At 43.4% G+C, this 25,551-nt stretch overlaps 1 protein-coding gene across 2 annotated transcripts in view; it reads right to left on the reverse strand.

Annotated features, from left to right (window-relative positions):
* Positions 1-11,696: 11,696 nt before the first annotated feature.
* GABRB1 (gamma-aminobutyric acid type A receptor subunit beta1) overlaps positions 11,697-25,551 on the reverse strand; it is a 491,054-nt gene continuing 477,199 nt past the window's right edge. For both annotated transcript variants that reach the window (XM_075544978.1, XM_075544976.1), the window contains exon 9: positions 11,697-12,041. In XM_075544978.1, the coding sequence (XP_075401093.1) occupies positions 11,697-12,041 (345 nt within the window). The remainder of the gene's footprint in view (positions 12,042-25,551) is intronic.

A 25,551-nucleotide genomic window follows, 5' to 3' on the forward strand; every position in this document is an offset into this window, starting at 1 on the left:
TAGCCTGTTCATTATTTTATTATAACAGGTTCTTTCTGAAGGGATAAAATGGGATTGAAAGTTGGAGGTCTTCAAACCAGGAAAAACTGACAAATAAGCCAATTGGAATATTTATACACACAATGGAGACTTAAAAAATGTTTACATAAGAACACCTCATAAGGGATGTTCTTAAATCCATGTTCTGCATCATAATTGAATACAGGGAGAATTGTTCTTCCCACCCCTATACATAAATATTCTACATGTTTAAAGGGAAGGTGTGTTGTCTTAAATATTTTTTTTAAAAAGGAAGAAGAAGAAGGGAAAAAGGAACAAATTGTAGTACAGAAATAAGCTCTTGGCAAAATATTGGTACCTTCCCTGCCCTCCATGCCCCCCACCCCCCTGCCACCACCACCCAAGCACCCAGCTGCCCAAGTTGGATAATCCTGTGCAGAATTTCTTCTCAATAAAGGGATCTCCCTTTGTAGAAATTTCACAGTAAAAGCTCTCAGATGACAGTTTCAGATTTGTAAGGATTAGAAAAAAGTTATGCCTGGAATCTTGCACGCTTTCCAAATACAAAGTACACTTTTTACGTGTAGGCATTTAAGAATTTTTTTAAAAAGGTTTTTATTCGTGTTTTAGGAATAAACAAGCGAACAGAAATGATACGTATTTACAGCAAACAGAAGGAAGAAAAAAATCCAGCAACCCAAACTACACATTCAAAGCTGCACAGCAACTTTTGTAAGGAGAGCTGCTGGTTTTCCACACCAGCCTTTGTATGCCTTGTCTTCCCTTCATTTGCTGCAGCATTTAAAGTCTTGCAGCATCCAAGCAAAGCAAAACGGGACAGAAAGCCCCGAAACCGCGTTAACAGCAAAGCTACCTATTTACGACAATGCGGGTGTGAAGGGCAGTCTCAGGACTGCCGGGGCTCTGTGAGTCCTGAAGTGCAGAGAGCACACGCATGCCTGTGTCCGTCCCTGGTTGCATGTAAGTTGATGTGGCGTTTTTCAAGAACACATGGTTTTTACTCCACGAATGATTCCGGATAGGAACAAAGGCCATGGAGGGATCCAAGGGTCAGGAATCAGAGGCCACGGCATGGATTCTTAGTCACTACGTCACGGCTTTGAGGGAAATCGATTTCTTCTCTCACGGCTAGAAGTCACAGTCTCTAGGTTTCATGGATATTGTCCACAGCTAACTTGTGAGAAAAATGAAGGTATCATTTCACATAATTTATGCACGTCGAAGGAAATTCAGGAAACAGAAAATTTTAATCAACCCCCCGACTGGAAGGGCACAATCAAGCACACACTCTATGAAAGTTGGATCTCAAATGTATAAAGCAACTCCAGAAATTCACAAGTTTCATCGGACAGAAAAGCAGTTTCAATCAGAAAAATGCAGCATATATTGATACAAAATAGAAAACTTGAAATATAAAAGTGAGTAGTCCACCTTTCCTTTCTTGGCCTTTGTTCAACCTGTCCCATCTTTTCGTGAACGATTCTACAGGTTTCCAGAAACACGCATCCTTGCCACTGAGCCTCATTAGTGGTCTGACAGGAATACAAGAGCATTACCTGCTTGTGTAAGAAAACAAAAGCTTACAGCAAAAGAGCATTGGGTACGGAAATGTATGTTTCTTTGCAATTAAAGAAGTCCTGTCTGCTGAAAAATAAAGAGGGAGAAAGGGATTATTTTTTATTTATAAGAACTGTGTAATCCCAATCAGAATGAAGTAGCTAACACAGGTTTGAAAGGGCAGTAGAGAGACGGTTCAGCAAACTGATTACTGGAGATTTAAAAACACAAGGAATAAAACATTGAACATACCCTTAACATATTTGGTGAGTTTAGCATAACGGATTTTGAAAGGCAACTGAAGTTATGCACTTCTTTATATATATACACACACACACAAATTCAAACTCACTGCCATCGAGTCAATTCTGACTCATAGTGTCCCTATAGGACAGATTAGAATTGCCCTGTGCATTTCCAAGAATGTATATCTTTGTGGGAGTCGGAAGCCTCATCTTTCTACTCATAGAGTAGCTGGTAGTTTTGAACTGCTGCCTTTGTGGTTTGCAGCCTCATGTGAAACCCATTACACCACCAGGACTCATATACTTTGGAAGGCTCACTTATTTAGTGCAGGATGTTATGGATCTTTGTAGCAGGAGTCTTCTGAGAGAAGTTAGCTATTTGTTTTCAGATTCAATAACGTTCAAATGTTAAACCCAAAGGTGAGGTGGTAGCCAAAGAGGTGCTCCTTTGCTGGCAGCAGGATAGTTTCCCTGTTTTTCTGCCTGGCGATTCACCTTTCGTAAACCTATGGGCTCCCTGAGTTCCTCTTTGCCTTAGGAGACGAGGGCGCTCCTGTCCTCAGGTAAAGCCTACAGGAACAAACCATGACACGGCCTTGATGGAGCCCCAGAGAATGTCCAAGTGACCCGCCCTTCGACCTAGGTGCTTTTCTCTCTCACACACAGGAAAAACTCAGTTTGCTTTATTTTTAGACATTATTTAACTTTTCAAGTTCCATTTGCATTAATCTTTGAATAAACACAACCACATTATTTCACATTAGCTATTAAGCTTCTCTCATATGAAATGCTCCTTGGGGGTCAAAAATGAAAAGCTTATTTCAATATGTCCAAAGATCCCTCAAACAAACAAACAAACAAACAAAAAGCCCTTTGGGTCTTTGTGATTATTTATATCATTTGAAATTTCTAAAATATAATAAAACCCTCCTACAACCCTGACTTTTAAATGTCGCATGACAAACTACTTCATGGTAGTTCTTATTAAATGGGTGACTGACCCTCCCTCTAATAAGGACAGCCACTAAATATAAGTAACTATCATCATGAACATTCCCTACTTAGATGAATAGAGCACTTCCTGAATATGGAAGATTACTTGGGGATGCAATTCTATTTTCCAAAGTATTCCAGTGATTTAGAATAAACAAGGGGGCTTTCCCCACAGATGTTTTAGGGACACTATTGTAACATATAAGATAACTGAAGCTTTGCCCGGAGAGTATTTTTTTTAATGTAGGAAACATAAAAATGAATTAATTAGCTTAAAGAAAGGGAAAAAAGCAAAGCTCAAACCAGATGCATTACAACTCAAGTGTGGGTGGATTATCAAGTAGTGAAAAGAATATGTTATCTAGTAAAACTAGATGACTGGCTGCCATTATGGGATAAAACTTGGAAATAACATTTGTTTTATATGCTGGTAATAAAATAAGGTACAGAGCAGGAGAACCGGCAGGTTCACAATTGAAGGGAGGCATCATAAAAGACATTTCCTTTAAACCTACTTTTGCATTCTTGAGGGATAGGAGTGCATGGTAAGAACTGTCCAAACTTCATACGTGATTCTGGAACCATCATTTTAAAAATTCTTAATCAGAAATGTAATTTCCTGTGTAATACTCTTTAAGAGTGTTCTCCTATAATCCACATTGGAGATATATATATATATATATATATATATATATATATATATATATATATATATATATATATATATATATGAAAAGCTAGATTCAAAAGGATTTTAATAAGACAACTATATGCAATGGGGCAGGGGGAGATAAAATTTTAAAATATTTCCCATAAAGGAAAAGCATGGGGAGTTCAATTCTGCTAGAACTGGTAGGACCCAGAATGGCAGTATTGTCAAGAGTCAGTCCGTTTACTAATAACAGTGGACACTGATCACAGACCCCAATCTAAGCGCAGCTGTAAGGACACATTTTTCATCCTTCTGGAGATTGCAAGCATAGGCTTTCGGGGATGAAAATGATGGGAGTGTGTAAAATGCCTTGCCTCACACAGGAGTCCTGAGCCAATATGGGAATGTGTCTCTTGCTACAACGACCATTGCAGGTCATTAATGAACACCTATGGACTCTACCAAAAGTTTTGGGAAATACAAAATAATTTGGAAATGGAGTGCTTACATTTGAAGACCTTACAGTTTCTGTGACCTATTGCTAGTGAGTCAATCCCAACTCACAGTGACCTTACAGGGCAGCGTAAAATTGCCCACCGCATTTCCAAGGCTGTATAGCTTTATGGAAGCTACCTACCATATCTTTCTTCTATGGAGCAGTGTGGCTGGTGGGTTCTGACCACTAACCTTTCAGTTAACAGCCAAGCACTTGAACCACTGCACCACCAAGGCTCCTGCACTTTTTAGGGAGACCAAATGGCTATTTACAAAACCAATGGAAACCACACAGTGAAGAAGTTAATGTTGCCCAAATATGCGGCCACTAGACTTTAGGGGGTGCTTACAGGAAAGTGAACAGAAAGAGGGAAGGTTGATCTTGGATGACTTCTTGAGAGATGCTGACCTGAGCCAGAATCTGTGCTTGGGATGGGGCTGGGAAGAGACATCTGAGCAGTGACAGTAACCGCCTTGCACTGAAGTGTTATAGGGGTGATGTGTGGTTGTTGGAGTGGAAAGGTAGGGAAGGTAGGTCTGAAATTACTAGAGAGAAGGCATAGCAGAGGGGCTGGAGGCCCAGAAGGAGTCACAAGGTGGTACAAATGATTGGTGTACTTGGCTGCTGACTAAAAGACTGGTCTACCCAGAGGCTACTTAGAAGGAAGACCTAGAAGCCTGCTTCTGAAAAATCAGCATTGACGACCTTGTGGAGCACAGTCTTACTCTGACACAACGGTTGGAACCAACTTGACAGCAACTGCAGGGAGACCTGGAGTCCTTTTCTCAGTTGGATGGAAGGCTGCTTCTTGTCTGAGAGCTCTGTCGTACCAGCTACTCAATTTGCAGAACGCAAGCCAGTGGTGGGGGAAACCCAGGACCAGGCTGGGTTTGGACTAGGGAAGAAATCCTCCAGAAAGAAAAGCCACCCGTGGCAGTTGAGAGGAGGATACTGTGACTCCACAAGCTTTCTCTGAAGTGGTGCTTTGTTTGTTTTTCAAGGCAGTAAGAGCAAAGATTTAGACAAAGCTGTAAAAATAGCTGATTTTGAGGACTCTGTCCCTAGGAGAAGGAATTGCTTCAGTGGCAGTGGGTTTGCTTTTGGTTTTGGTATTGAAGATGTACAAATCCAAAGAACGGAAAGCTACTGGCTTTTCAATGGCAAGATTGTCAAGAGGGTTGAAAGAAAGACACACATACATAGTTCATTGGGTTCACACGAGCCAGGACAGAATAAAGTCCTGAAAAGAAAGGAACACAGAAATGGAATCTATTTTACACAAGCTAAAGTTGCAAAATGCACACACGGAGCATACGCTAAAAATTTTCACCTATGAAAATCATGCTGGGAACATTTCCCCATTCCTATCTCTTTTCTACAGGGAACCCTGAAGGAAGCAGGGACCAGGTAGCAATACTGATTGCTCTTGTTCATTCTTTGGCTTCCAAATGAGGCTGTTTTGAGCGAGTGAATCTATAACCCTGTATTCCTAAGGCAAATGCATAATATTATTTGGCCTTTCTTGACTGGTCTACTTTCCTTGATTTACTTTTGGATGGCCTGCATAATGGGAAGTGCAGGCAGAGGGCTCCCACGAGAATGGGTTTCTTCCTCAATTGCTGAGTCAGAAAAAACACCTACTTTTCCTCCATGTGAACACCACCTGAAGCCTTTGGGATCCATGTATGTTCTTTCAGGATAGAAAAGGTGTCCGGCAACCTAATGGTTGCCAGTTCTTCCATGTACCCCAACAATTTTGATTAATGCGGGGGGCGGGGGAATCCAAAATCGTTACAGAACTTCTATATGAAGAAATGACATCTTTCTACGGGAAAATGTAAATGCAAATCGTTACCCTTGTATTTTCTGGTCTGCAATCCTGTTCTTTCAAGTTCACATGTGTGAACTTATAGCTTCCAACAATTAAGTGTGCCTGTCAGCTGAGCTGATTTCAGTCATCTAGAAAAAGCATGGTTAATGTGAAACATTCTTCTGAGGCTCTAAACTGACCTGATTTGTTGGACTGGCCTTGGCATTACTCGGTTGATGGGGGCACTAGTTAGGACAGTAATGGAGCCAAAACATCTGAAATAATACCCCCATCTCCTCTCTTGGGTCTTAAAACACTTTATCACATTCAGTCTTTACCGCTACAAAAGATAAGGTCTACTCTGAAATACTGCTAAAAACCAATCTATATTCCTCGTTCTTAGATATTCTGAGTTCCTGGAGATACCGTCACCCATTGCAGGACTGCCAGTTTGCATGGAAACACATCTTGTGGCCTCATACCTCATCAATCCAAAGCCTTTTACAAGAATATCAGGACTTCTGAGAAAGATATTTGGGAACATTTAATTACCAGACTCTCTTATAAGTTTAATAGAACACATCAAAAGATCCCTGGCTTCCAATGAACATAGAATTGTTTTTATTCCCAGTTGATACTAGTATTTGTCTTTACCTTTATTTCTTCATTGTTTTTGCACATACAGCATGGCTCCCTCTCGATCTTTCAGGGACAAGTCATCCAGTTGGTGGTTTATCAAGGTCAGCTGCTCTTTCTCTTCTTTCTCTTTCCTTTCCATCCTCTGGGCCTTTGCCTGTCTGCTTACCCCGGTCAAACCCATTTATCCACATGTATTCTTATTAGCAGTCTGGGAAACATTTCAGAAGGGAACAAAGTTAGAAGCTAAAGCTTTCGACACACATGCAGCTTTGGATTACCTGTGGGTTTTGTTCATCGCTTCCATTCCTGATCCCCCTCGACACCGTGGATAAACCAGTCTCTGAGTTTGTGAAGAGCCACTAATGACTGCTAGGAAACACATCGACTTTTGAAGACACAGTTCAGGGAGCAGCAGGTTCCAGTCCTGTTTCTGCTGGTGCACTGTTCCCTCGCCCCACGGGCTTGCAGCATTGTTGGCAGCTGCTGTCTCTCTCGGTGTGGCAGGGACATGAGGCAGTGATCACAGACCCCTGGTTATGGCTTGCAGCAGAGCTACACAACTGCACACACACAATGGCAGAAAAAGAGCAAGAGCTACAAGGATTCTGGTTTGGGCCCAAGTCACTAGTCAATTCACTTCATGGAGAAAAAGCAAGTACCTCAGTAGCTTACATTATTTACAGTGCTCGGATTGTGTTTTTTTTTTTTTTTTGTCAAACATCCACCCAAAGGCGAGGGCCACCACGCAACAGGGAGCGGCTCAATGAGCTATGTACAGAATTTACAGGGAAGTTTACAGTAATCTACATTCCATGGATGGATACGTTTTCCTTGGTGTTTCTACTGTTTGCTTTTAGGAAACTTGGATTTTTTTGGTTGGTTTTTCTGTTCTCCTCATCCCAGTAAGTGTCAACTAGATTCATGTAAGCAAAGGTCTGCCCGTTTCATTTCCCTCCCTCCTGTATCCACGATGACATTCTCTTTAGGGGGAAAATGGTATCACTTTTGGTAGGATTACTAATCAGAAAATAGTTCATAGAAGAAATCGTGGAGACAGGTTCCTTCTAGGATTATAAATATATCTTATCTTTCTTTTAACTTGGCCAACTTTAATTCAGTTCTCTCATAAACGAAGACTTATAACACAGTCATTGAGGTTTTTTTTTTCTTTTCTGGAAAGATGGGATTTGGCCAACATTTTTATATATTACACCTAACATTGGTTTAAGGAAACTATATCATTAGACCAATGAACCGAAATTTATCCCCTGTACCACATTTTTCACGTTCGAAATTTCAGGACTTTCATAAATTACAATTCACAATAAAGGTGGCATGTAGGAGAACACGTATCATTTGGTCAGCAGAATTACCAATCAATCTGCTGTTTCTATTTGGCAATGTGGAGGGTGGGAGGCAACGATCCTAGGTAATTCAAGCCAAAGACAATGTCTGTGCCTGGATTGCTGCCTCCCCAAGCTGGTAAGTGGAATGCACAGGGCACACCTGGTAGTTTAAGCTAAGGAAGGTGACTGGAAGGGTGAGTGCGTATTCACCATCGCCAAGGGAAAGATGGGATTTCTGGCTGGCTGCACGCAGGGTGTAGAGGAAATGTCGGAATGGGAACACGTGGTTGGTTCCTTGCGCCCGACTGTGGTGCAAGAGAGTGAGTCCTGGCAGGGTCAGCCTCGCCTGGAGCCTGGGGAAGGCAGCAGATTGTGGTTTTTCTCATGGCAGCCCCTCCCCCCACCCCAACAACAACAAGTGCCAAAAACGTACTTTGGGGGGACACTGATAATCTGGAAATAATTAAATAGCAACACCTCTATAGTGTATGTAATGATTGAAATCTTCCTTCCAGGAATGGGGACCAGTTTGAGGGCACTTTGGAATGCCTAACAACTTTCCGGTTGGGGGAGCTCATTTGGAGCAAGTGGAGCGGAGAAGAGGATGGCACGGGTGCAGGAAGACTTTCTTTGCCACGCAAGGTTTATCCTGAGGGCCACGGAAGGGGAGTGGGTTTAGCTGGGAGGTATCCAAAAGGAGGTGGGGATGGAGGCCGTTAACGGGAGAGCTGGCAGGCTCTTTTTCTTTGGCTGCCTTTCCTTCTAAAATCACAACCACGTAAGAGGATTTTTTTAAAATCAGTGGCACTCACCCCTCCATTTCTAGGAGGCTACAGGGTGACACTGTCTTGTGCCTGATGAGCAGATTCAGAAGCATGAATTTTCCTTCTCATAACGACTAAGGTGGAAAAAAGATTCTACATTCTATGTCCCCTCCCCCCTCAAAGACGCTTTCCCTCTCAAAGCATGGGCATCACATTCTACAGACTTTTAAAGGCAAGATGGGAATGCAATACAAATATGAATTGCTTTCATCATTTCCAAGAAGAATGATCCAAACCAAGAAATCAAGGGAAATTGTTTTTTAGGGAACACACAGATTATAGACAACTACCTTTGATTCAGCTGTTTACCCTTAAAAGCTCCTGGATAGCCTTTGACATCAGAATGACTCATGTGGGTTAGGAATCAGTCTGAAGTCTCCCTTGCACCACTTAAAATCAAGGGCAGCACAGTGGTTCCTGGTCAGTCACTTAGAACATGCACCTTCCAATCACCAGGATGGCCGCTTTCCCTTCTAGTTGGGCATTTATAGAGGGAGGACCAGATGGTTTCTAGATGGATCACTTGGCCCTAAAAGCTGGGCATTTCCTTGTCCAGTGAACTCAGCTAATCCAAATGAAAGCTTAAATGAAATTTTAGTCTTTTTTTCCTACTATTATTTTATGAGAGCATTTTTTTCTTAAAGAAAGCAGAGGTCTGATATTCATTGTAAATGTATGCTGTCTTCAAACATCACTATTCATTTAAATGGGATGAGGCTCTTGTTTCCTCTGGCTATCTGAAGAACATATCATAACTACCTTCCCTTGGGTTCATCGGCAGGGATTTCATCTTTCCAGATAAACCAGAATTTCCAGCAGCAGTGGATTCTGTTGTAAAGACAAACCTCATCGCAGCCTTCAGGACAAAGCCAGCTCATCAGATGAGACAATCGCCTTCATTGTTACCTCAGTCCTTGTTCCACATCCCTGAACCAGGTGCCAAACCGCCTCCATCCCTGCTTAGTCTCCTTAGGTGTTTGCTCAGCCTTGAAAACGAACATACAGTTCTTGGGTTTGTTGCTGGCTGCTGTTGAGTCAAAATAATTGTAAAGTTGCAAAAACATACAATGGGACACATCCTGGCTGTTGTTGATTGGACTTGTTTAGAATTGTGTTGCTGAGCAACTGAGGGCTGCCTTTTCTATGAGAACCTGGCCCAATTGTACTACAGGAGATGAGAGAAGGCAGACCAGATCAATAATTAGAATGATTAAAGAAAGATACAGACAAGGCTTACATTTTACCATGTTATATGTGTGTGGGAGGGGGCACAGTGGGGGGGGGGAAGGGGAGAGGCTGTCATTGTTTGAAGGCCCAGTGCTTTTGTCTTTGTTTTTGGTACCTACAACTTTTAATGTCTTCATTAAGATGGAAATCTGGCACGGAAGAGAATGATGCCCCAAATGAATGTCCACGCCTGTCCTGAAGCCTGCATTTCTGCTGCCCATTAGAATGCCAAAGAGAGAGAGGAGAGGCATTAAGGTCTGTCTGTATAGCCTGTCATCATTTGATAAAGCTAAGAGATAGGTGCAACTTGATCCAAGGTTTGGCAGTTCGGGTAACTGGGGGGAGATGAAGGCAATGGTGGGGAATTTCTGTGTGAGAAAACCATCACAATGAGGAAGGCATTTTTTATGTGCTGTGAAAGAATGCCTGCGGATGTTACCTGAACTGCCAAATCTTACAGGGTAAACGGAAAGCCAAACTCATTGTCATGGAATATGACTCATAGTGATCCCATAGGACAGGGTAGAACTGCCCCTATGAGTTTTGAGACTATAACTCTCAACATAAGCAGAAAGCCTCACCTTCCTCCTGGTGGGTTTGAACTGCTGACCTTTTAGTTAGCAGCCCATGGTGTAACCCACTGTACCACTGGGAGAATGGAATAGTTGGGCAGGAATGGGAAGTGAGTGTGGTGACATGACCTCATCACTCAGCATCCAGAGTCATGAGATGAATTTAGGCTGTTCATTTGAAACAGTTAGTTAGACAAATGCCCATTGCCCCTCAAACTGTTCATTCCCAAGAAGAAGAAAAAAGAAACCGTTCTCCAGGGCTACTGGGTGGGTTGGATTCTTAAGTTCGTTTAAAGTTTTACTCATTGTTTGAGAGGGAAGTATGTTGCAGACTATCCAGCTACAAGGTGAGGTGAAGACGGCCTAACCTGGATTCCTCACCACTGTCACGGAGTCGTTTCTGACTCACAGCGACCCGGTGTAGCATTCCTGAGGCAGCACACCTGTCAGAGGACCGGTGAGCAGTCTGGGGCTTACTGACAGCACCTGCCAAGTCCTCCTTCCTCTGCTTTGTGGGAGCTGAGTGTGAAGGGTGAGGAGGGGTCTTTCCCCCCTCTTTTTTAGGCTCCCTTATGTTTTTGCCTCTTCCTGGAAATCTGTAACTTGTCAATGGCTTTGTTGTTCTTCTGAGATCCTGAAAATTGTGTTGCTAGTGTGTCTTTGTTTTTGGCAGCATGAGATCGTTACAGTTTGCCAGGAAGAAGTACAAGCGGAGGGGATGTCCTCTTTTCAGATCCGGTGGTTCTCAACCTCCCTAATGCCGCCCTGTCAGTTCCTCATGTGGTGGTGACCCCCGACCAGAAAAGCATTTCCGTTGCTACTTCATCCCTGTCATGTTGCTACTATTATGAATCGGGCGACCCCGGTGAAAGGGTTGGTCAACACTCAAAGGGGTCGCGACCCACAGGTTGAGAACCACTGTTTTAGGAAATCCCTCAATAGTTCCCGGGAGATTAGGCGACTGCTAGACAAGGAGATCTCCTAATCTCCTAGGAGATCTACTTGCCTCCACTTCCCTCCATGTGTGTTGGTTTGTGTTTGTAAACACGGCATTTCAGAGAGCTCTGAAAGAGCCCAAAACCTGGACCACAGTAGACTAAAAAAATTAATAATAATAATAGAGTATTTTTTCTTTTTTTTGAAGTAAACATGGTGTAGTAATAAAATTGATATGCAAAACCTAAAACCAATTGGATGGCTGACTCTCCTACCTCAAAGAGCGCACAGTGCTGCGCTGCTGGGGGCCTGGGGGGGGCGGTTAAAAAACAAGAGAAGAGCAAGGCGTCTACTACCACTGCGCCCCCAGGACGGACCTTAGTGCACATAGTAAAGCCAATACACGACGTTAAAAAGAGAGAAGGTGATGGGGAAAAACATCCGGGACCACTTGTCTATGGAGTTCACATCAGTCAAGTCGGGGATTTTGACTTTGAGCTGCGAGGCGCGCCTGCGGATGCGGCCCTTGCTGTGCACGCCGTGCCGGTCCAGGCCGCGACCGTATGCCTCGCGGCTGCTCATGGGCTTGCGGTAGTGGATGCTGGCGCTGTCGTACGAGTACATGGTGGCCTTGGGGTCACTCACACTCGTGAGCACTTCCGAGCCGGTCGTCTCGTTCCTGATTTCCAGGGTGCTCAGGAGAATGTTGCCGTGGGTGTCGACCTGACGGCAGAAAGGAGAGGCTCACAGACGACAGCCAGGTCATGTCGCTCCCTGTTCTTTCCACATGGTGCATCGTGAACATAGAGATAACCTCCTCTTTGTCTCTCCCACTCTCTTCCTCCCTCCATCCCTCGATCAATTACCTGTAGATATTTGATAGGTCAATTATCTGTACTCACACAAGTTCAAAGCACAAGTGTGTGTGTGTGTGTGTGTGTGTGTGTGTGTGTTTTCCTCGACATAGGAGTAGATCAGTCTCTCTCATCAACAGGCACTTGCTAAAAGAGTGGTACATGAAACATTTAAAATGAAAGAAACAGACAACATGAACTTAAAAATTCAGAACCTCACCTTCAGAGTAGAGTATTACTCATCATCATTACCTTCGTAGCTACCCCCCCCCCCACTTTTCTTCCCTTGGAGAAGTTCCAAGGGGGCTTTTATTTATGGACACAAGCTTCCCCAGGATATTTTGCCGATAAATAATACAACCCGGTCTTCTTTGTGCTTCGATGAATATTCCTCTGAGACATGGCTTATTAAAGCTGACATGGGTAAGTCATGACGGAGTGTTTTGTTAGGTGCTAAGGCTATTCCATCTCTTCCTGTGACAAACCAGGACTGCAAGGAGCATCTTTAGGCTATATCTGTGTCCACAGCCATGATTATTTCATCGGGTTAACTGTTCAACATTAAATCAATGACTCCAATCAATGATTATACTTGGCTTTTCTCCCGCCACCCTTGCTCAGTATCGTGTCCTGACATTGAGGGATTGCTGTTCCATGAAGCCTGGCTCTTCCCTGCGGTCTTCCAGGATGGGAAGATAATTTGGCTGACCATATGGCCTTGCGTGACTCCAAATAAAGTGGCCCTAGTGGACCAGATGAGCCAGCACTTGCTGCTAACCCGGTGGCTCTGTAGGAGAAAGGTCTAGGGAATCCCTTTGGTAAAGACGAACCCTACGAGGCAGGTCCACTTCGTCACATTTGGTTGCTTTGAAATTGGCTCAATGGCATCTAACAACAACAAATTCAAGTGGAAGAACTTTGCAAAAAAATTTGCCTGGGAAGAACTCGGACCTGTGAACGAGCTTGAGGAGCTTTCTAGATCATATTCTATGACGTGGACCATAAACAACTATCGAGAGCCGTGAGAATGGGCATTCCAGAGCACTTCATTGTGCGCATGCGGAACCTGTACGTGGCTCAAGAAACAGCTGTGCAAACGGAACAGGAAATAACTACACAGTTTAAAATCAGGAGAGGTGCATCAGGGTTGCATCCTCATCAATTTATCCAATCTGTCTGCTGAGTCACTAATCAGAGAAGCTGGATTAAAGGAATAAGGATGGGGTATCAAGATTGGAAGAAGGCTAGCAATCTGCAATCTGCAGATGACACACGTTTGCTTGCTGAAGGTGAGGAAGACTTGAAGCACTTGCTGATGAAGAGCAAGGATCGCAGTGTTCAGTGTGGATTACCACGCAGTGTAGAGAAAACCCAAAACCACCCAACTCAACTGGACCAATAGGCAACATCATGATAAACAGAAAACTGAGTGAGGTTGTCAAGGATTTTGTCTTGCTTGCATTCACAATCAATGTTCAAGGAAGCAGCAGTCAAGATATCAAACAATGTCTTGGAAGAAGTACAACCAGAATGCTCCTGTGAGGAAGGATGGCCAGATTTTGTCTTCCATACTTTAGACATATTGTTAGGAGAGACAAGTCCTGGGAAAAGGACATCATGCTCGGTAGAGTGGAAGGGCAGCAAGGAAGAGGAAGGCCTTCAATGAGTTGGATGACATAGTGGCTGCAACAGTGGGCTCAAGAATAAGGACAATTGTGAGGATGGCACAGGACTGGGCAGTGTTTCCTTCTGTTACACATGGGGTCACTGTGAGTCAGACTAAACTCTATGGCACACAACAACAACAACAACAACAACAACAACAACAGATGACTCCAGTCAGTTGGGTTTAGGCCTAATATTACTAGAACAGTACTGGGTTCACAGTAAAACCAAATATCAAATCACAGACAAAGGAACCCACTCTCTTGGCATCCATTCTGACTCACAGTGACCTTAAATTGAGTTTCTGAGACTGTAAATCTTTTTTTAAAAATAAATCATTTTATTGAGGGCTTATACAACTCTTATCACAATCCATCCATTGTGTCAAGCATATTTGTACATTTGTTGCCATCATCATTTTCAAAACATTTTCTTTCTACTTGAGCCTTTGGTATCAACTCCTCATTTTCCCCCTTCCTCCCTCCCTCCCTCCCTCCCTCCCTCCCTCCCTCCCTCCTTCCCTCTCTCATGAACTCTTGATAACTTATAAATTTTTTTTCATGTCTTTCACTGTCTGATGTCTTCCTTTACCAACTTTTCTGTTGTCCGTCCCCTGGCACAGGGTTAAAGATAGGTTATTGTGATTAGTCCCGCCCCCCTCCCCATCTTCCCCTTCCCCTCCTGGTATGGCTACTCTCAATATTGGTCCTGAGGGGTTTATCTGTCTTGGATTCCCTGTGTTTCCAGCTCTTATCTGTACCCTGTACATGCTCTGGTCTAACTGGATTTGTAAGGTAGAATTAGGGTCATGATAGTGGGGCAGGGAGGTGAAGCATTAAAGAACTAGAGAAAGCCGTATGTTTCGTCGGTGCTGTACTGCACCCTGACTGGCCCGTCTGAGACTGTCGATCTTCATGGGAACAGACACCCTTTTTGTTGACCCATGAAGCTTCTGGTAGGTTTCAGCTTGCATTTTGCAGCCCAATGCTGATTCCACAGCTACCCCGTGCTCTCTAGATGCTCTTTGATTGATATTGTTCTCAGTAAATATTTATTTAAAGCCCAAGATTTGGATGCTGTTTGGTTAGGTGCTGTCAAGTGGATTTCATACTCTAACCACTCCATCCGACAGGTAACAGTGCTCCACGGGGTTTTCTAGGCTGCAATCTTCACAGAAGCACCAGACCTGCCCTTACTGCGGCATCACCCCAGCTCCTTAAGATATGGCTAAGGAGGCCAGCTTGGTAAAACAGAGATAGAGACAAGCATTGGAAGAGACAAAGACAGATTTGGAGGAAGAAAAGAAAGGGTCAGAGAATGGAAAGTGTTAGTAGTTGGATGACTTTATGTTAAGTAGACACTCCTGGCTAGGGAGTGGAGTCAAACCTGTCAATCAAGCAATAAGTTAATGACCCCCTTGGGGGGGTGGCCTTTTGCAGGAGAGTGAGGGACTCTGAAAACTGCCTCTCTCTCTCTCTCTCTCTCTCTCTCTCTCTCGCTCTGCCTTCCTCCTTGCTGAGCTTGCACTAGAACTCTGTGTCTGTCTCTGGGGATGGCCCCATGTGGGCCACCTGATCCCGAGAGCTGTCTGAAGCCTGCCCTACTTCCACTGACCTTGGGCCCCTGAGACCCAAGCCCACCTAGCCTGTGATCTCCCTGCGTACTGCTTCCCCTGTCTGTGTTATCAGCCTACAGCTCCGAGCATCTGAAGAGGTGCTGGCTAGCGTCAGGTCTGTGGACATGACTTGGACTGGGCTGGGATGCCTTCTTGATATAAAGTCATTTCTTAGTAGACATTCTTTCTTGTACATCGATGAGTACCACAGGTTCTCTAGACAACCCGGCCCAACACAGAAAGAGATGGTGGCACCCTAGACAGACAAGGACATGAAGACCTATGGAGTGTTTACCACGTGTAGGAGGAGGAATGGTAGCATCCTGCTTACCTCAGAGTCAAAGCCCAATATTGGGAGTGAAAAGCAAACATTTTTAACCAAATGCTAAATGGTTCAGTGTTTGTTGCTGTTAGGTGCTGCGGAGTCAATTCAGATTCAGCCTGGCCTTACATAGGAGGGGATTTCAAAAAACTTGTGGAAAAATACATTTATCTTTTAATTCAGTTTTCCCATGAACTTTTTGAAGCCCCTCATGTCACAGAAAGAAAGATGACCAGTTTTTGTACCATTCTCTTACAAGTGAAAAATCATTGGGGGATGGGGGTTGCATGGAAGCCTTTGCTAAGGAGATGGAGTTTTCACTGGGTCTTAAAGGGTGGAGAGAAATCAGAACAATGGATTGGGAGTTGACAATTCCATTCTAATCCTGGCTTTGCTATTAACCACTTGGGAATAACCTTGGATAGACTTGCGTATCAGTTACCTTGACTATAAATGAAAGGTTTACAGCAGGCAATCTCAAGGGTTTGTTTTCAGTCTTTGACAGTCTTTGATTATGAAGAGCATTCCAGGCAGAGTGCACAGCATGCTGAAAAATACTTGTAAGACTGAATCATCACTTGATCTGTACTACATGCATCATTAAGCTATATTATTATAAAATCTCTCTAAGTAAATAAGTTGCTAGAATTTAGAATCAGCCAGTGACGCATGCAGATGCTCCTCATTAAACTGAACTCATAGGAAACAAGGTACATCTTTTTGAGATAACCTCGACACAGATGCAGATGCATTTTAAAATTGTCTGAGGTTTATTAGTTGGTGCAGATACCTCATAATGCTCTCTGTTGTTGAGCTATAAATTATGGCAGGAAATGATTTGACATAGAAATCAATGAATCCAGTCTGTAACTATCCATGAAAGCTCATTTCATTACTTTATAGTTAAATTAACACCACCATGCTATTTATTAGAAAACTAATTAAGAAAGTGTCACAAAACAATTCTTGCCCACCTCCGGGCTCTCTCTTACATTGTCTAGGAGTTATGCTAAAAACTAGAGTGACAGTGCCTCTCTCTCTCTCTCTCTCTCTCTCTCTCTCTCTCTCTCTCTCTCTCTCTCTCCTCATCCATTTCCTCTGAGATGTGAAATCTCATGCCCTTATTTTCTGAGTATTTTGCTTCCTAATAAAGGGAATGTGTTTTGGTCACATAACTCCTGAACTGGAGGCAGTCTCCAGTTCGTTTTGTCTTAATCTCTTTCTGCTCCATGTAAAAGGGTGGTTTCCCTTCTCATCAACTACATAAAGATATGGAAAATAGCCCAATACCCATATGTTTTTGATGGAATGATCCAAAAGAATTTCAACAGGGAAGGCAGTGCTCATTATTTGTATACATCTTCAGAAACAACAAGAAGCCATATTATGCATTGCTTCAGCATCTGCCATAATCAAATGCCGCTTAATGATTGGGAGAATAACAACACCCACGCTGGGAGAGATCCAGACATGCAAGCGTTGAAACCTTGTGGCAAAAGAGGGTGAGTGGGGGGTGGGGGTGGTGGTAAATAAAAAGGCCGACGCCTTGGATTTTAAGGCAGGCTCCTGGTGGTTGCAGGTCAGCTGCTAAGCTAAAGGTTGGAGCTTTGAACCCACCTTGCAGCACCACGTGCCACTTGTCTGTCAGTTTGTCATAATAAGGTGGCCTGCACATAGCTGTGATGCCAGAAGCGGTGCCACCAGTATTTCAACGCCATCAGGGTCACCTGTGGTGACAAGGTCTCAGTGAAGCATCAAGACTAAGAATGGACTGTGAAGGAAGAATGGGCTGTCCACCTCTGAGGGATCATCCCCGAAAGCCTTCTGCGCAGCAACAGAACACTGTCAGCGTTAGTGTCAGAAGGTGACTCCCCCGTGTTGGAACGGACTCAAGATATGACAGGGGAAAGCTGTCCCTTTACTGTAGCGCTGACCTTAACAATGGAGACTGCGTAAAGTTCTCAAAACCTTTATTTTCTGATGGGGAGAGACTCAAAATGAGAAGGAACAGTTGCAAACACCGTTAATACCTGGAACGTGGAATATACAAAGTATCAAGCTAGGGATATTGGCAATCATCAAAAGTGAAACTGGAATTCATAAATATTGATATCTTAGCCACTAATGAGCTGAAATGGACTAGATTGGCCATTGTGAGCCAGACAGTCACATGGTTTCCTATGCCGGGAATGACACATTCAGAGGAATGGGATTGCATTCATCCTCAAATAGTACTTTTCAAAATCTATCTTGAAGTATGCCATTCTTTGTGATATATGTTTGCAAGGAAGACCAAATAATACAGCTACTAATCAAATTCAAGAGATTGGAGAATCCTACCAATTTCTTTACTGTAAAATTGGTCAAACATGCAATTGAGATATGTTAATAATTACTGGCATTTAAATGCAAAAATGGGGAGCACAATGGAAGGACCAGGAGTTGGAAATATGGCCTTTGTGATAGAAATGAGGCTAGAGATCACCCAATAGAAGTTTGCAAGACCAATGGTTTCTTTATTACAAATACATTTTTCCAATAACCTAAAATCAATGTGCACTTTTCTATACGGCATATATAGGGATCAAGCTAACTGTATCTGTGGGAAGAGCTATGGAAGAGCTCAATACGAACAGTCAAAATAAGGCAGGCGCTGACCGTGGGACGGGCCATCAATTGCTCCTATGTAAGTTCAGATTGAAGTTGAAGAAAATTAAAACAAGTCCACGAGCCCCTAAATACAATCTTGAGCATGTCCTACCCGAGTTTAGAGACCACCTCAGGAAGAGATTGGACACACAGATCGCTAATGACAGAAGACCTGGTGAGTTGTGGGAAGACAAAAAAAAAAACATCATACACAAAGAAAGCAAAAGGTAATCAAAACCAGAGGATATAAAGAAAAGACCAGAGCGGATGTCACCAGGAACTTGCTCTTAAACACAGTACCCCATGCTTGAAGAAATGGTAAAGTAAAAGAACCGAACAGTAAATTTCAAAGGGCAGTTCAAGAAGAAAAAGTAAACCATTTCAATGAAATATGCCAGGGTCTAGAGTTAGAAAATCAAAAAGGAAGAATACACTAAACACATCTCAAGATGAAATAACTGAAGAAAAAGCCAACCTGTGAGGAAAATATTGAATAACACAGAAAGTTTCAAAAGAAGATTGGTAGGTAACCAGAGCCACTGTGCCGAGGAAATTGGTCAACATTGAACCATTTCAAGAGGTAGCATTTGGTCAAGAAGTAATGTTGCTGAGAGAAGAGGACCAATGTTCACTGCGGGGGATCAGACCAGCCATCACGCATCAAGCTGGCTTCTAAATGAGGCATGCGGATGAAAGGAAAAGAAAGAGATATGTACAAAGCATGGGATCGGGAGGACGACAGTCTGATGGACTAAAATCCCAAGTATATTCGAAGTTTGGTTTTTATACTCTTCTTACAAGGGATTGGTTACAAAACAAACATCAAAGAACTTAAAAAATTTCCTAAACTCTTATCTATGCAAATGTTACTTAACTAGTCACAGTTTCTTAACCTTAGAATAATAAAAGCACTAAGTTCAAAGACAATCACATGCTATGCAAGATTTAAGAAAATCTTAAAAAGAGATCTTAAATAACTGAGTTATCTCTCAATGTTTTTAGCAGGAAGGTAACAAATAACAGTCATTTTGCAATGCTTTTGTCTGCAAAGACACAGAGGCACTGGGGACTAATTGGTCACCTATTACTAAACACCTTGATCAGCGGATGCTTCCTACAGTTCACTGAAGGCGTTAGAAAAAAATAAGGTTCTAGGAATCAACATAAAACCAACAGAAATATTTTAACAAGTAGGTGAAGCACTGGACTCACTCTAGTATATGCCAAGACATTCGCAAGAATAGTCACAGAACAACTCGGCCAACCAGCTGGACCCTGGACAACCCACTAGAAGAGATCCACATCTGTGCCCGAACCAAATAAAGATGACCTAAAAGAAGTAGAAATTGTTGAACAAGACCATTGATGAAACATGCAGGTACAATTTAACGGAGGCTAATTTCAAAACAGTCGCAGCAGTATATTGACAAAGAGCTGCCTGAAATTCAATCTGGAAGAAGAGATAACATTGCCAATGTCAGATAGATCCTGCAGAAAGCAGAGAAGACCAGAAAAATGCTTAAAGCTCCAAAACTCACTATTATTGAGTCAACACCGACTCTATAGGGTAACCCTACAGGGTAGGATAATAAGGGTTCCTGAGACAGTCACTTTTTATGGGAGTAGAAAGCCATGTCTTTCTCCTAACTGCAAGACTGATCACCAGCACGTAACAACTATGCCACAAGGGCTCCTTAGATTTTTCCTTGTGTTTCATTGACTATACAGACATTTGACTGTGTGGATCATAGTACAATGTAACTTTGGAAAGAAAGAGAGTTAAGGAACACTTTGTGGTACTGTGTGGATTCTGTAGTTAGGCCAAGAAGCAGTCCTGTGAACAAGGCGATCATTCCACCATACTTATTTAATACACATGCTGGATGAGTAAGTTGCGGAGTTTGCCTCTGTGAAGTAGAATGTGTCACTGGACTGGAAGAAGGCTCATTAACCATCTGCAATATGCAGATGACACAGCCTTGCTTGCGGAAAGTGTGGAGGACTTCAAGCACCTGTCAATGAAAATTAGGATTGGAGCCTGCAATCTGGATTGCAACTCAGTGCAAAGAAAGCCAACTCATGATATCATGATCGATGGAGAAAAGATCGAAATTATGAAGGATTTCAATTTGCTTGGATCCACAATCAATTCTCATGGAAGCAGCAGTCAAGAATAAAACGATGCATTCTGTTGAGCAAGTCTGCTGCACAAAACCTCTTTGAAGTGCTGAAGTGCACGGCTGTCACTTTGAGGACTAAAGTACCCCTGAAATGAGTCATGGTACACTCAATCACTTTACAAGCAGAAAACTGAAATGGAAAACAGGAAGACTCTCACGGAGACGGCTTGAAACAGTGGCTGCCACAATGGACTCAAGCATAACTGTGAGGACAGCACAGTCTAGCAGGATCTCCTTCTGCGGGACACAGGGTCACTGCGCTTCGAACTGGACTCGGCAGCCCCCAACGACATAACCGCAAGTGACCTCAGAGGAGAAAGGCTTGGTGAACCACTTTGATCTCGATTACGATGGGGACCCCTATGGTGTCACCCTACTCTGTACCAAATGGGGTGGCGATGAGAGGGAGGCCAAATCTATGGCATCTAAGAACATCATGGAGGAATCGATTTCCTAAAGTACTGCTAACGTCCAAGTGACTGTGCAGTGGTCTAATGATCGGCTCCCCATCTGTCCAATTTGTTGCTGTTGAAACTGACTTCAACTCATAGTGTGGCAGTCACCCAATCTGGTGTCAATTTAAGGATTAAGAGTGTAGGGGTGGCGTCTAGGCTGTCAATGTGGAGATAGCCAATGAGATTTCTGTGGGCGTGGCCTTCTCCTGAGAATTCTGGGAACTCTGGGACTTCCTTCTTGGAGGCAGGAGACACTATCTCTCTCGGTTGACGCCCTGGGAGACAATGCAGACGACAAGCCACATGTATGCAACCAGACCTCGGAAGCCAGAGAAGCGCCAGAGAGAGCCCTGCCAGCACTGGGATGCTTACAACACCACTGGACCAAAGATTTTCTACCCACTGGCTTGTGATCGTCCTGCATTTGGCTTCATTGCATGTGTTTTGTGAGTCTTAAGAGGACTTTATAGATTGGTATTGGAGATAGGGGCTAATATCAGACTTATGGCCTTGGATTGGACTGGGTTGGGATGTTTTCTCAGTATTCAATTCTTATATATAAACCTCTCCCTTATATACATCTGCATGTTTATGAATTTGTTTCTCTAGTCTTCCCAGACTAACACACATAGTGATCCTCTGTGTGCAATGTGGAAGCGCCCCCTAGAGATTTCAGGGTCTGACTTCCTGGAAGCACATCCAGGAAGCACTGTCTTTCAGGACACTTCTTAGTGGGTTCTCACACCAACATTTTGTTTAGTGGTCAGGTGCTTACCCCTTTGCACCACCAGGGATTTCCCATGTTGCCACAAACCAAACCACTGTCATAAAGTCAATCCTGACTCACAGCTTTAAGAGAACAGACAGTTTCATCTTTCTCCAGTGGAGTGGCTGGTGGCAGCAGTCTATTGGCAGGGAGTGCCACCAGAACAAAGATGTAGCCGTGAAGAGAGAGACGCTCTGCTCCAATCCCCAAGAGGGAAGCTATGGGTGGAACACGTCTAACGAGTGTCTTGTCCCTTTCTCTTCTCTTACTTCTCCCCATTGACTGCCCAGAAGGGTGCATATGAATGGAGGAAGTAGGTATGCTTCCTTCTGTGGCTCCTTGGATTTGTCTCTCCCTCTGATATGGGGCACTTATGATCCAGGTACCGATTGGCATAATGCACCTGGACTAGTAGTAATAGGGGAAATCTGCAATCGTTCTGTGGTACCAGTGTCTGAAGACTGAGTTTGGATAATATTTATTGTATTGTTATGCAACATATTCTTATACAAGAATTATATAACATATTCTTCCAGCCAACATCACTGTGTTTTTGTGGGTGGTTTTTTAAGTTTGGAATATTAACGAATCTAAATTTGGAGAAAATGAATATAGTAATCACTGAGGTGTCAGGAAGGTCAGTAATCAAGCCCTTTGTCTTCCCCTCTAGAGTCTCTTGTCTGTGCAGCTTGTTAACACATTTGGATGTTTCAAATGAAAAGATTGGCAGATCAGGTCCACCCAGAGGTTCCTGAGAAGAAAAATGTAGTGATCTACTTCTTGAAAATCAGCCATTGAAGTCTCTGTAGAACATATTTCTCTTCTAACACAGATAGTGGTGCTGTGGGTTGGAGTCAACTCCATAGCAACTAGTACTTCCCCATCAGATGGATAATCACAGTGTCAGTTTTAGAAGACATGAGAGAGACCAGAGAATGTGGAATTCCCAAGGACTTGCTAATCCTACCTTCAACCTCTCCTCTCACCCCACTGACTAGATAGGTGTACCTATATTATAAGAGATGGAACAAGAATCAAAGATCAAAATACGAATAGCTCACTCATCCACTCATTCCTTTATGCACAAAGTTTATTGAGTGCATTCTATATACCAGGTACTGTGGACCCTAGGGGAGCAATCAGCTCCAGCAATCAGATCAACAATACTGCATCAAGTACCATAGTTCAGAAAACTGAAGATATCGACAAGTGATACCAATAATGTCTTACTCTATTGAACAGAGATATGTTGTAACCCCCCCTGCCATTGTTCTCTACTTGGTGGCAACAAAAACATCTCAAGTAGGTGACTTTGAAGAATTTATTTTCTCACAGTTCATAAGGTTAGAAGTCCAAACTCAAGGTATTGGGTTATGGAAAATCTCTTTCTCTGATTTTCTCTCCCCCTCCCCCAGAGGAATATCTTTGTCTCTTTCAGTTTCTGTAGTTCCAATGGGCCTTGGTTCCTGAGGAATCCTCGCATGGCACCTATGGTCCTTCATTAGATCTTGGAAGTGATTAGGTTTGGGGCAAAATCAACTCTGATACAGTCTGATTCATATAACAAAGAGGACCTCATTTCTAGTGGGATTTCATCTACTGCTTTAGGGCAGAGGTCCTCAAACTTTTTAAACAGGGGGCCAGTTCACTGTCCCTCAGACCCATTGGAGGACTGGACTACGGTTTAAAAAAACAACAACTATGAGCAAATTCCTGTGCACAGTGCACATATCTTATTTTGAAGTAAACAAACAAATGGGGCAAAAACACCCGGCAGGCCAGATAAATGTCCTTGGTGGGCCGCATATGGCCCGTGGGCCGTAGGTTGAGGACCCCAGCTTTAGGGGAGATAATTCCAAAATAAATACTGGAGGTGTTGTACGAATTAACTCATAGCACCCTCCAGGCCCCACAGATTATAAATGTTTTACTGAATCAATGCCAAAAGAACAGCAGGGCCTTAGCTTTTAAATCACCCTTCTGGAGTTTGCTCCCTTCTGTCCTTCCCTTTTCCTCTGCTGTGCTTCTCTCTGCCTCCCCCTCCCCCCCTAAGCCCATGGCACCCTCTGGGTGCTGCCCACCAGCACATCTTGGAGAGGCTCTAAGACAAAGGAGAGGTTCGTTTCTGACTGGCGAGCATTCTCCTTCTTCCTGCAGTGCAGTGATTGCAAACCATAAGATCTTGGTTTTCAATCCAGAGTCTGAGCAAATATTTCCACAACAGCACTGGGGAGGTGGTAGTAAACAAACCAGACAAGGGTTTTGGACTATTGATGCTTATTTTCTCATGGAGGAAAACGCAATAATTTCACTCCCTCCTGAAATGATTAAAAATGGAGGGGGGGAAAAGCAGGTAGCCTTATGAAGAAAGCCAAACATTTTTATACCTATAGTTTAATGTGCTTAGAAGAAGCCAAGCAGCACGTTAACCCTTTATTTTGTATGTGTTCTCCTAAGTCTGCCCTCATCTGCATATTTTATTAATATATGAAAATTGTAAGTACATCAATAAGCTTGCCTGGACTTTACTACACATGAGACTGCAAAGGTCTGCGTGGGTGTGCCACGGCACCTCAGTCTTGACACGTCTGCTGGAGAACACTTAAGTCATTCTCTTCCCCTTCAATGTGCACTCCCTTCTCGGAGCGCTCCCTTAGTGCTCCCGGAGAGCGGAAACTTTGTCTTTGTTCTCGATGTTTCCCCAGAACTGGGAAAAGAGTTCGGTATATAATCGCATGCAAAGAAGATTTGTTGAATGAACGAATGACCACTTGTACAAGCAGTAAAATGGTGTGGCAGAAACCACGAGTGTGGTTCTCAGATGACTGAAGGCGAGCAGACGCAGATTCGATGGCCTTGCTTCTCACTCCAAGGGAACCCTAAGCGAATGCGCACGTCCACTCTCTGGCTTGCGTTTCCCCCTTCTTTTCTTCCTCACTCAGGCACTCCTCTCCTGTGACCCTCCGCCCAGATGCTTCCCAACGGACCAAACCGGCCGCGTTGAGGTGATCAGACTCATGGCAACCCCATGCATGGTAGAGTAGAACTGCTGCATAGCGTTTCCGGTTACAATCATTTTTAATTCATAGCACACTTTACTAGACCTTTCGAAGCTGGTGCTCTACAAATAGGGAAAGACATGAATCAGTATATTATCAAGGTTTTCTTCTGAGGTAAGATGGGCGGACCAGAATCTTCCATGTTTTTGATGAGCAGCCCAGCTTTAGCACAGTCTCTCATTGCTGTCTGTTGACTCTGGCTCATAGCTTCCTGTGTACACAGAACTACTGCCCACTTGCCCCATTGCTATCCAGAGGTTTTCACTGGCTAGTTTTTAGAAGGAGGTCACCGGCTTTTCTCCATAGTCAGTCTGTTCTAAAAGCTCCGCTGAAACTTGTCTACCGTGAGCGAGTGACTGCTGATTTTTGAAATACCAGTGACACAGCTTCAAGGAACATAGCAACCTGCACGCTGCTGCAGTGTGACAAAGCGTGCCTTAGGGCTGTGAAAAACGTTGCCACTCGCTGAATTGAACTGTTCTGGGTATTTTCAATATATAAATGCAGCCGAACTCATTTCAGTATGATTGGAATAAAATATAAGCTTATTTTCCATGGCAGTTTTAAAGCCCTGTTGAGAAATGCCTCTGGGCTCAATCTACTTTGCAAACATTATTTCCTTCTTGCTAGTCAATTCAATTAGATTCGTATTTACTGAGTGGACTGAT

This window comes from Tenrec ecaudatus, chromosome 3 (genome assembly GCF_050624435.1).
Source record: "Tenrec ecaudatus isolate mTenEca1 chromosome 3, mTenEca1.hap1, whole genome shotgun sequence".
NCBI classification, from domain to species: domain Eukaryota; kingdom Metazoa; phylum Chordata; class Mammalia; order Afrosoricida; family Tenrecidae; genus Tenrec; species Tenrec ecaudatus.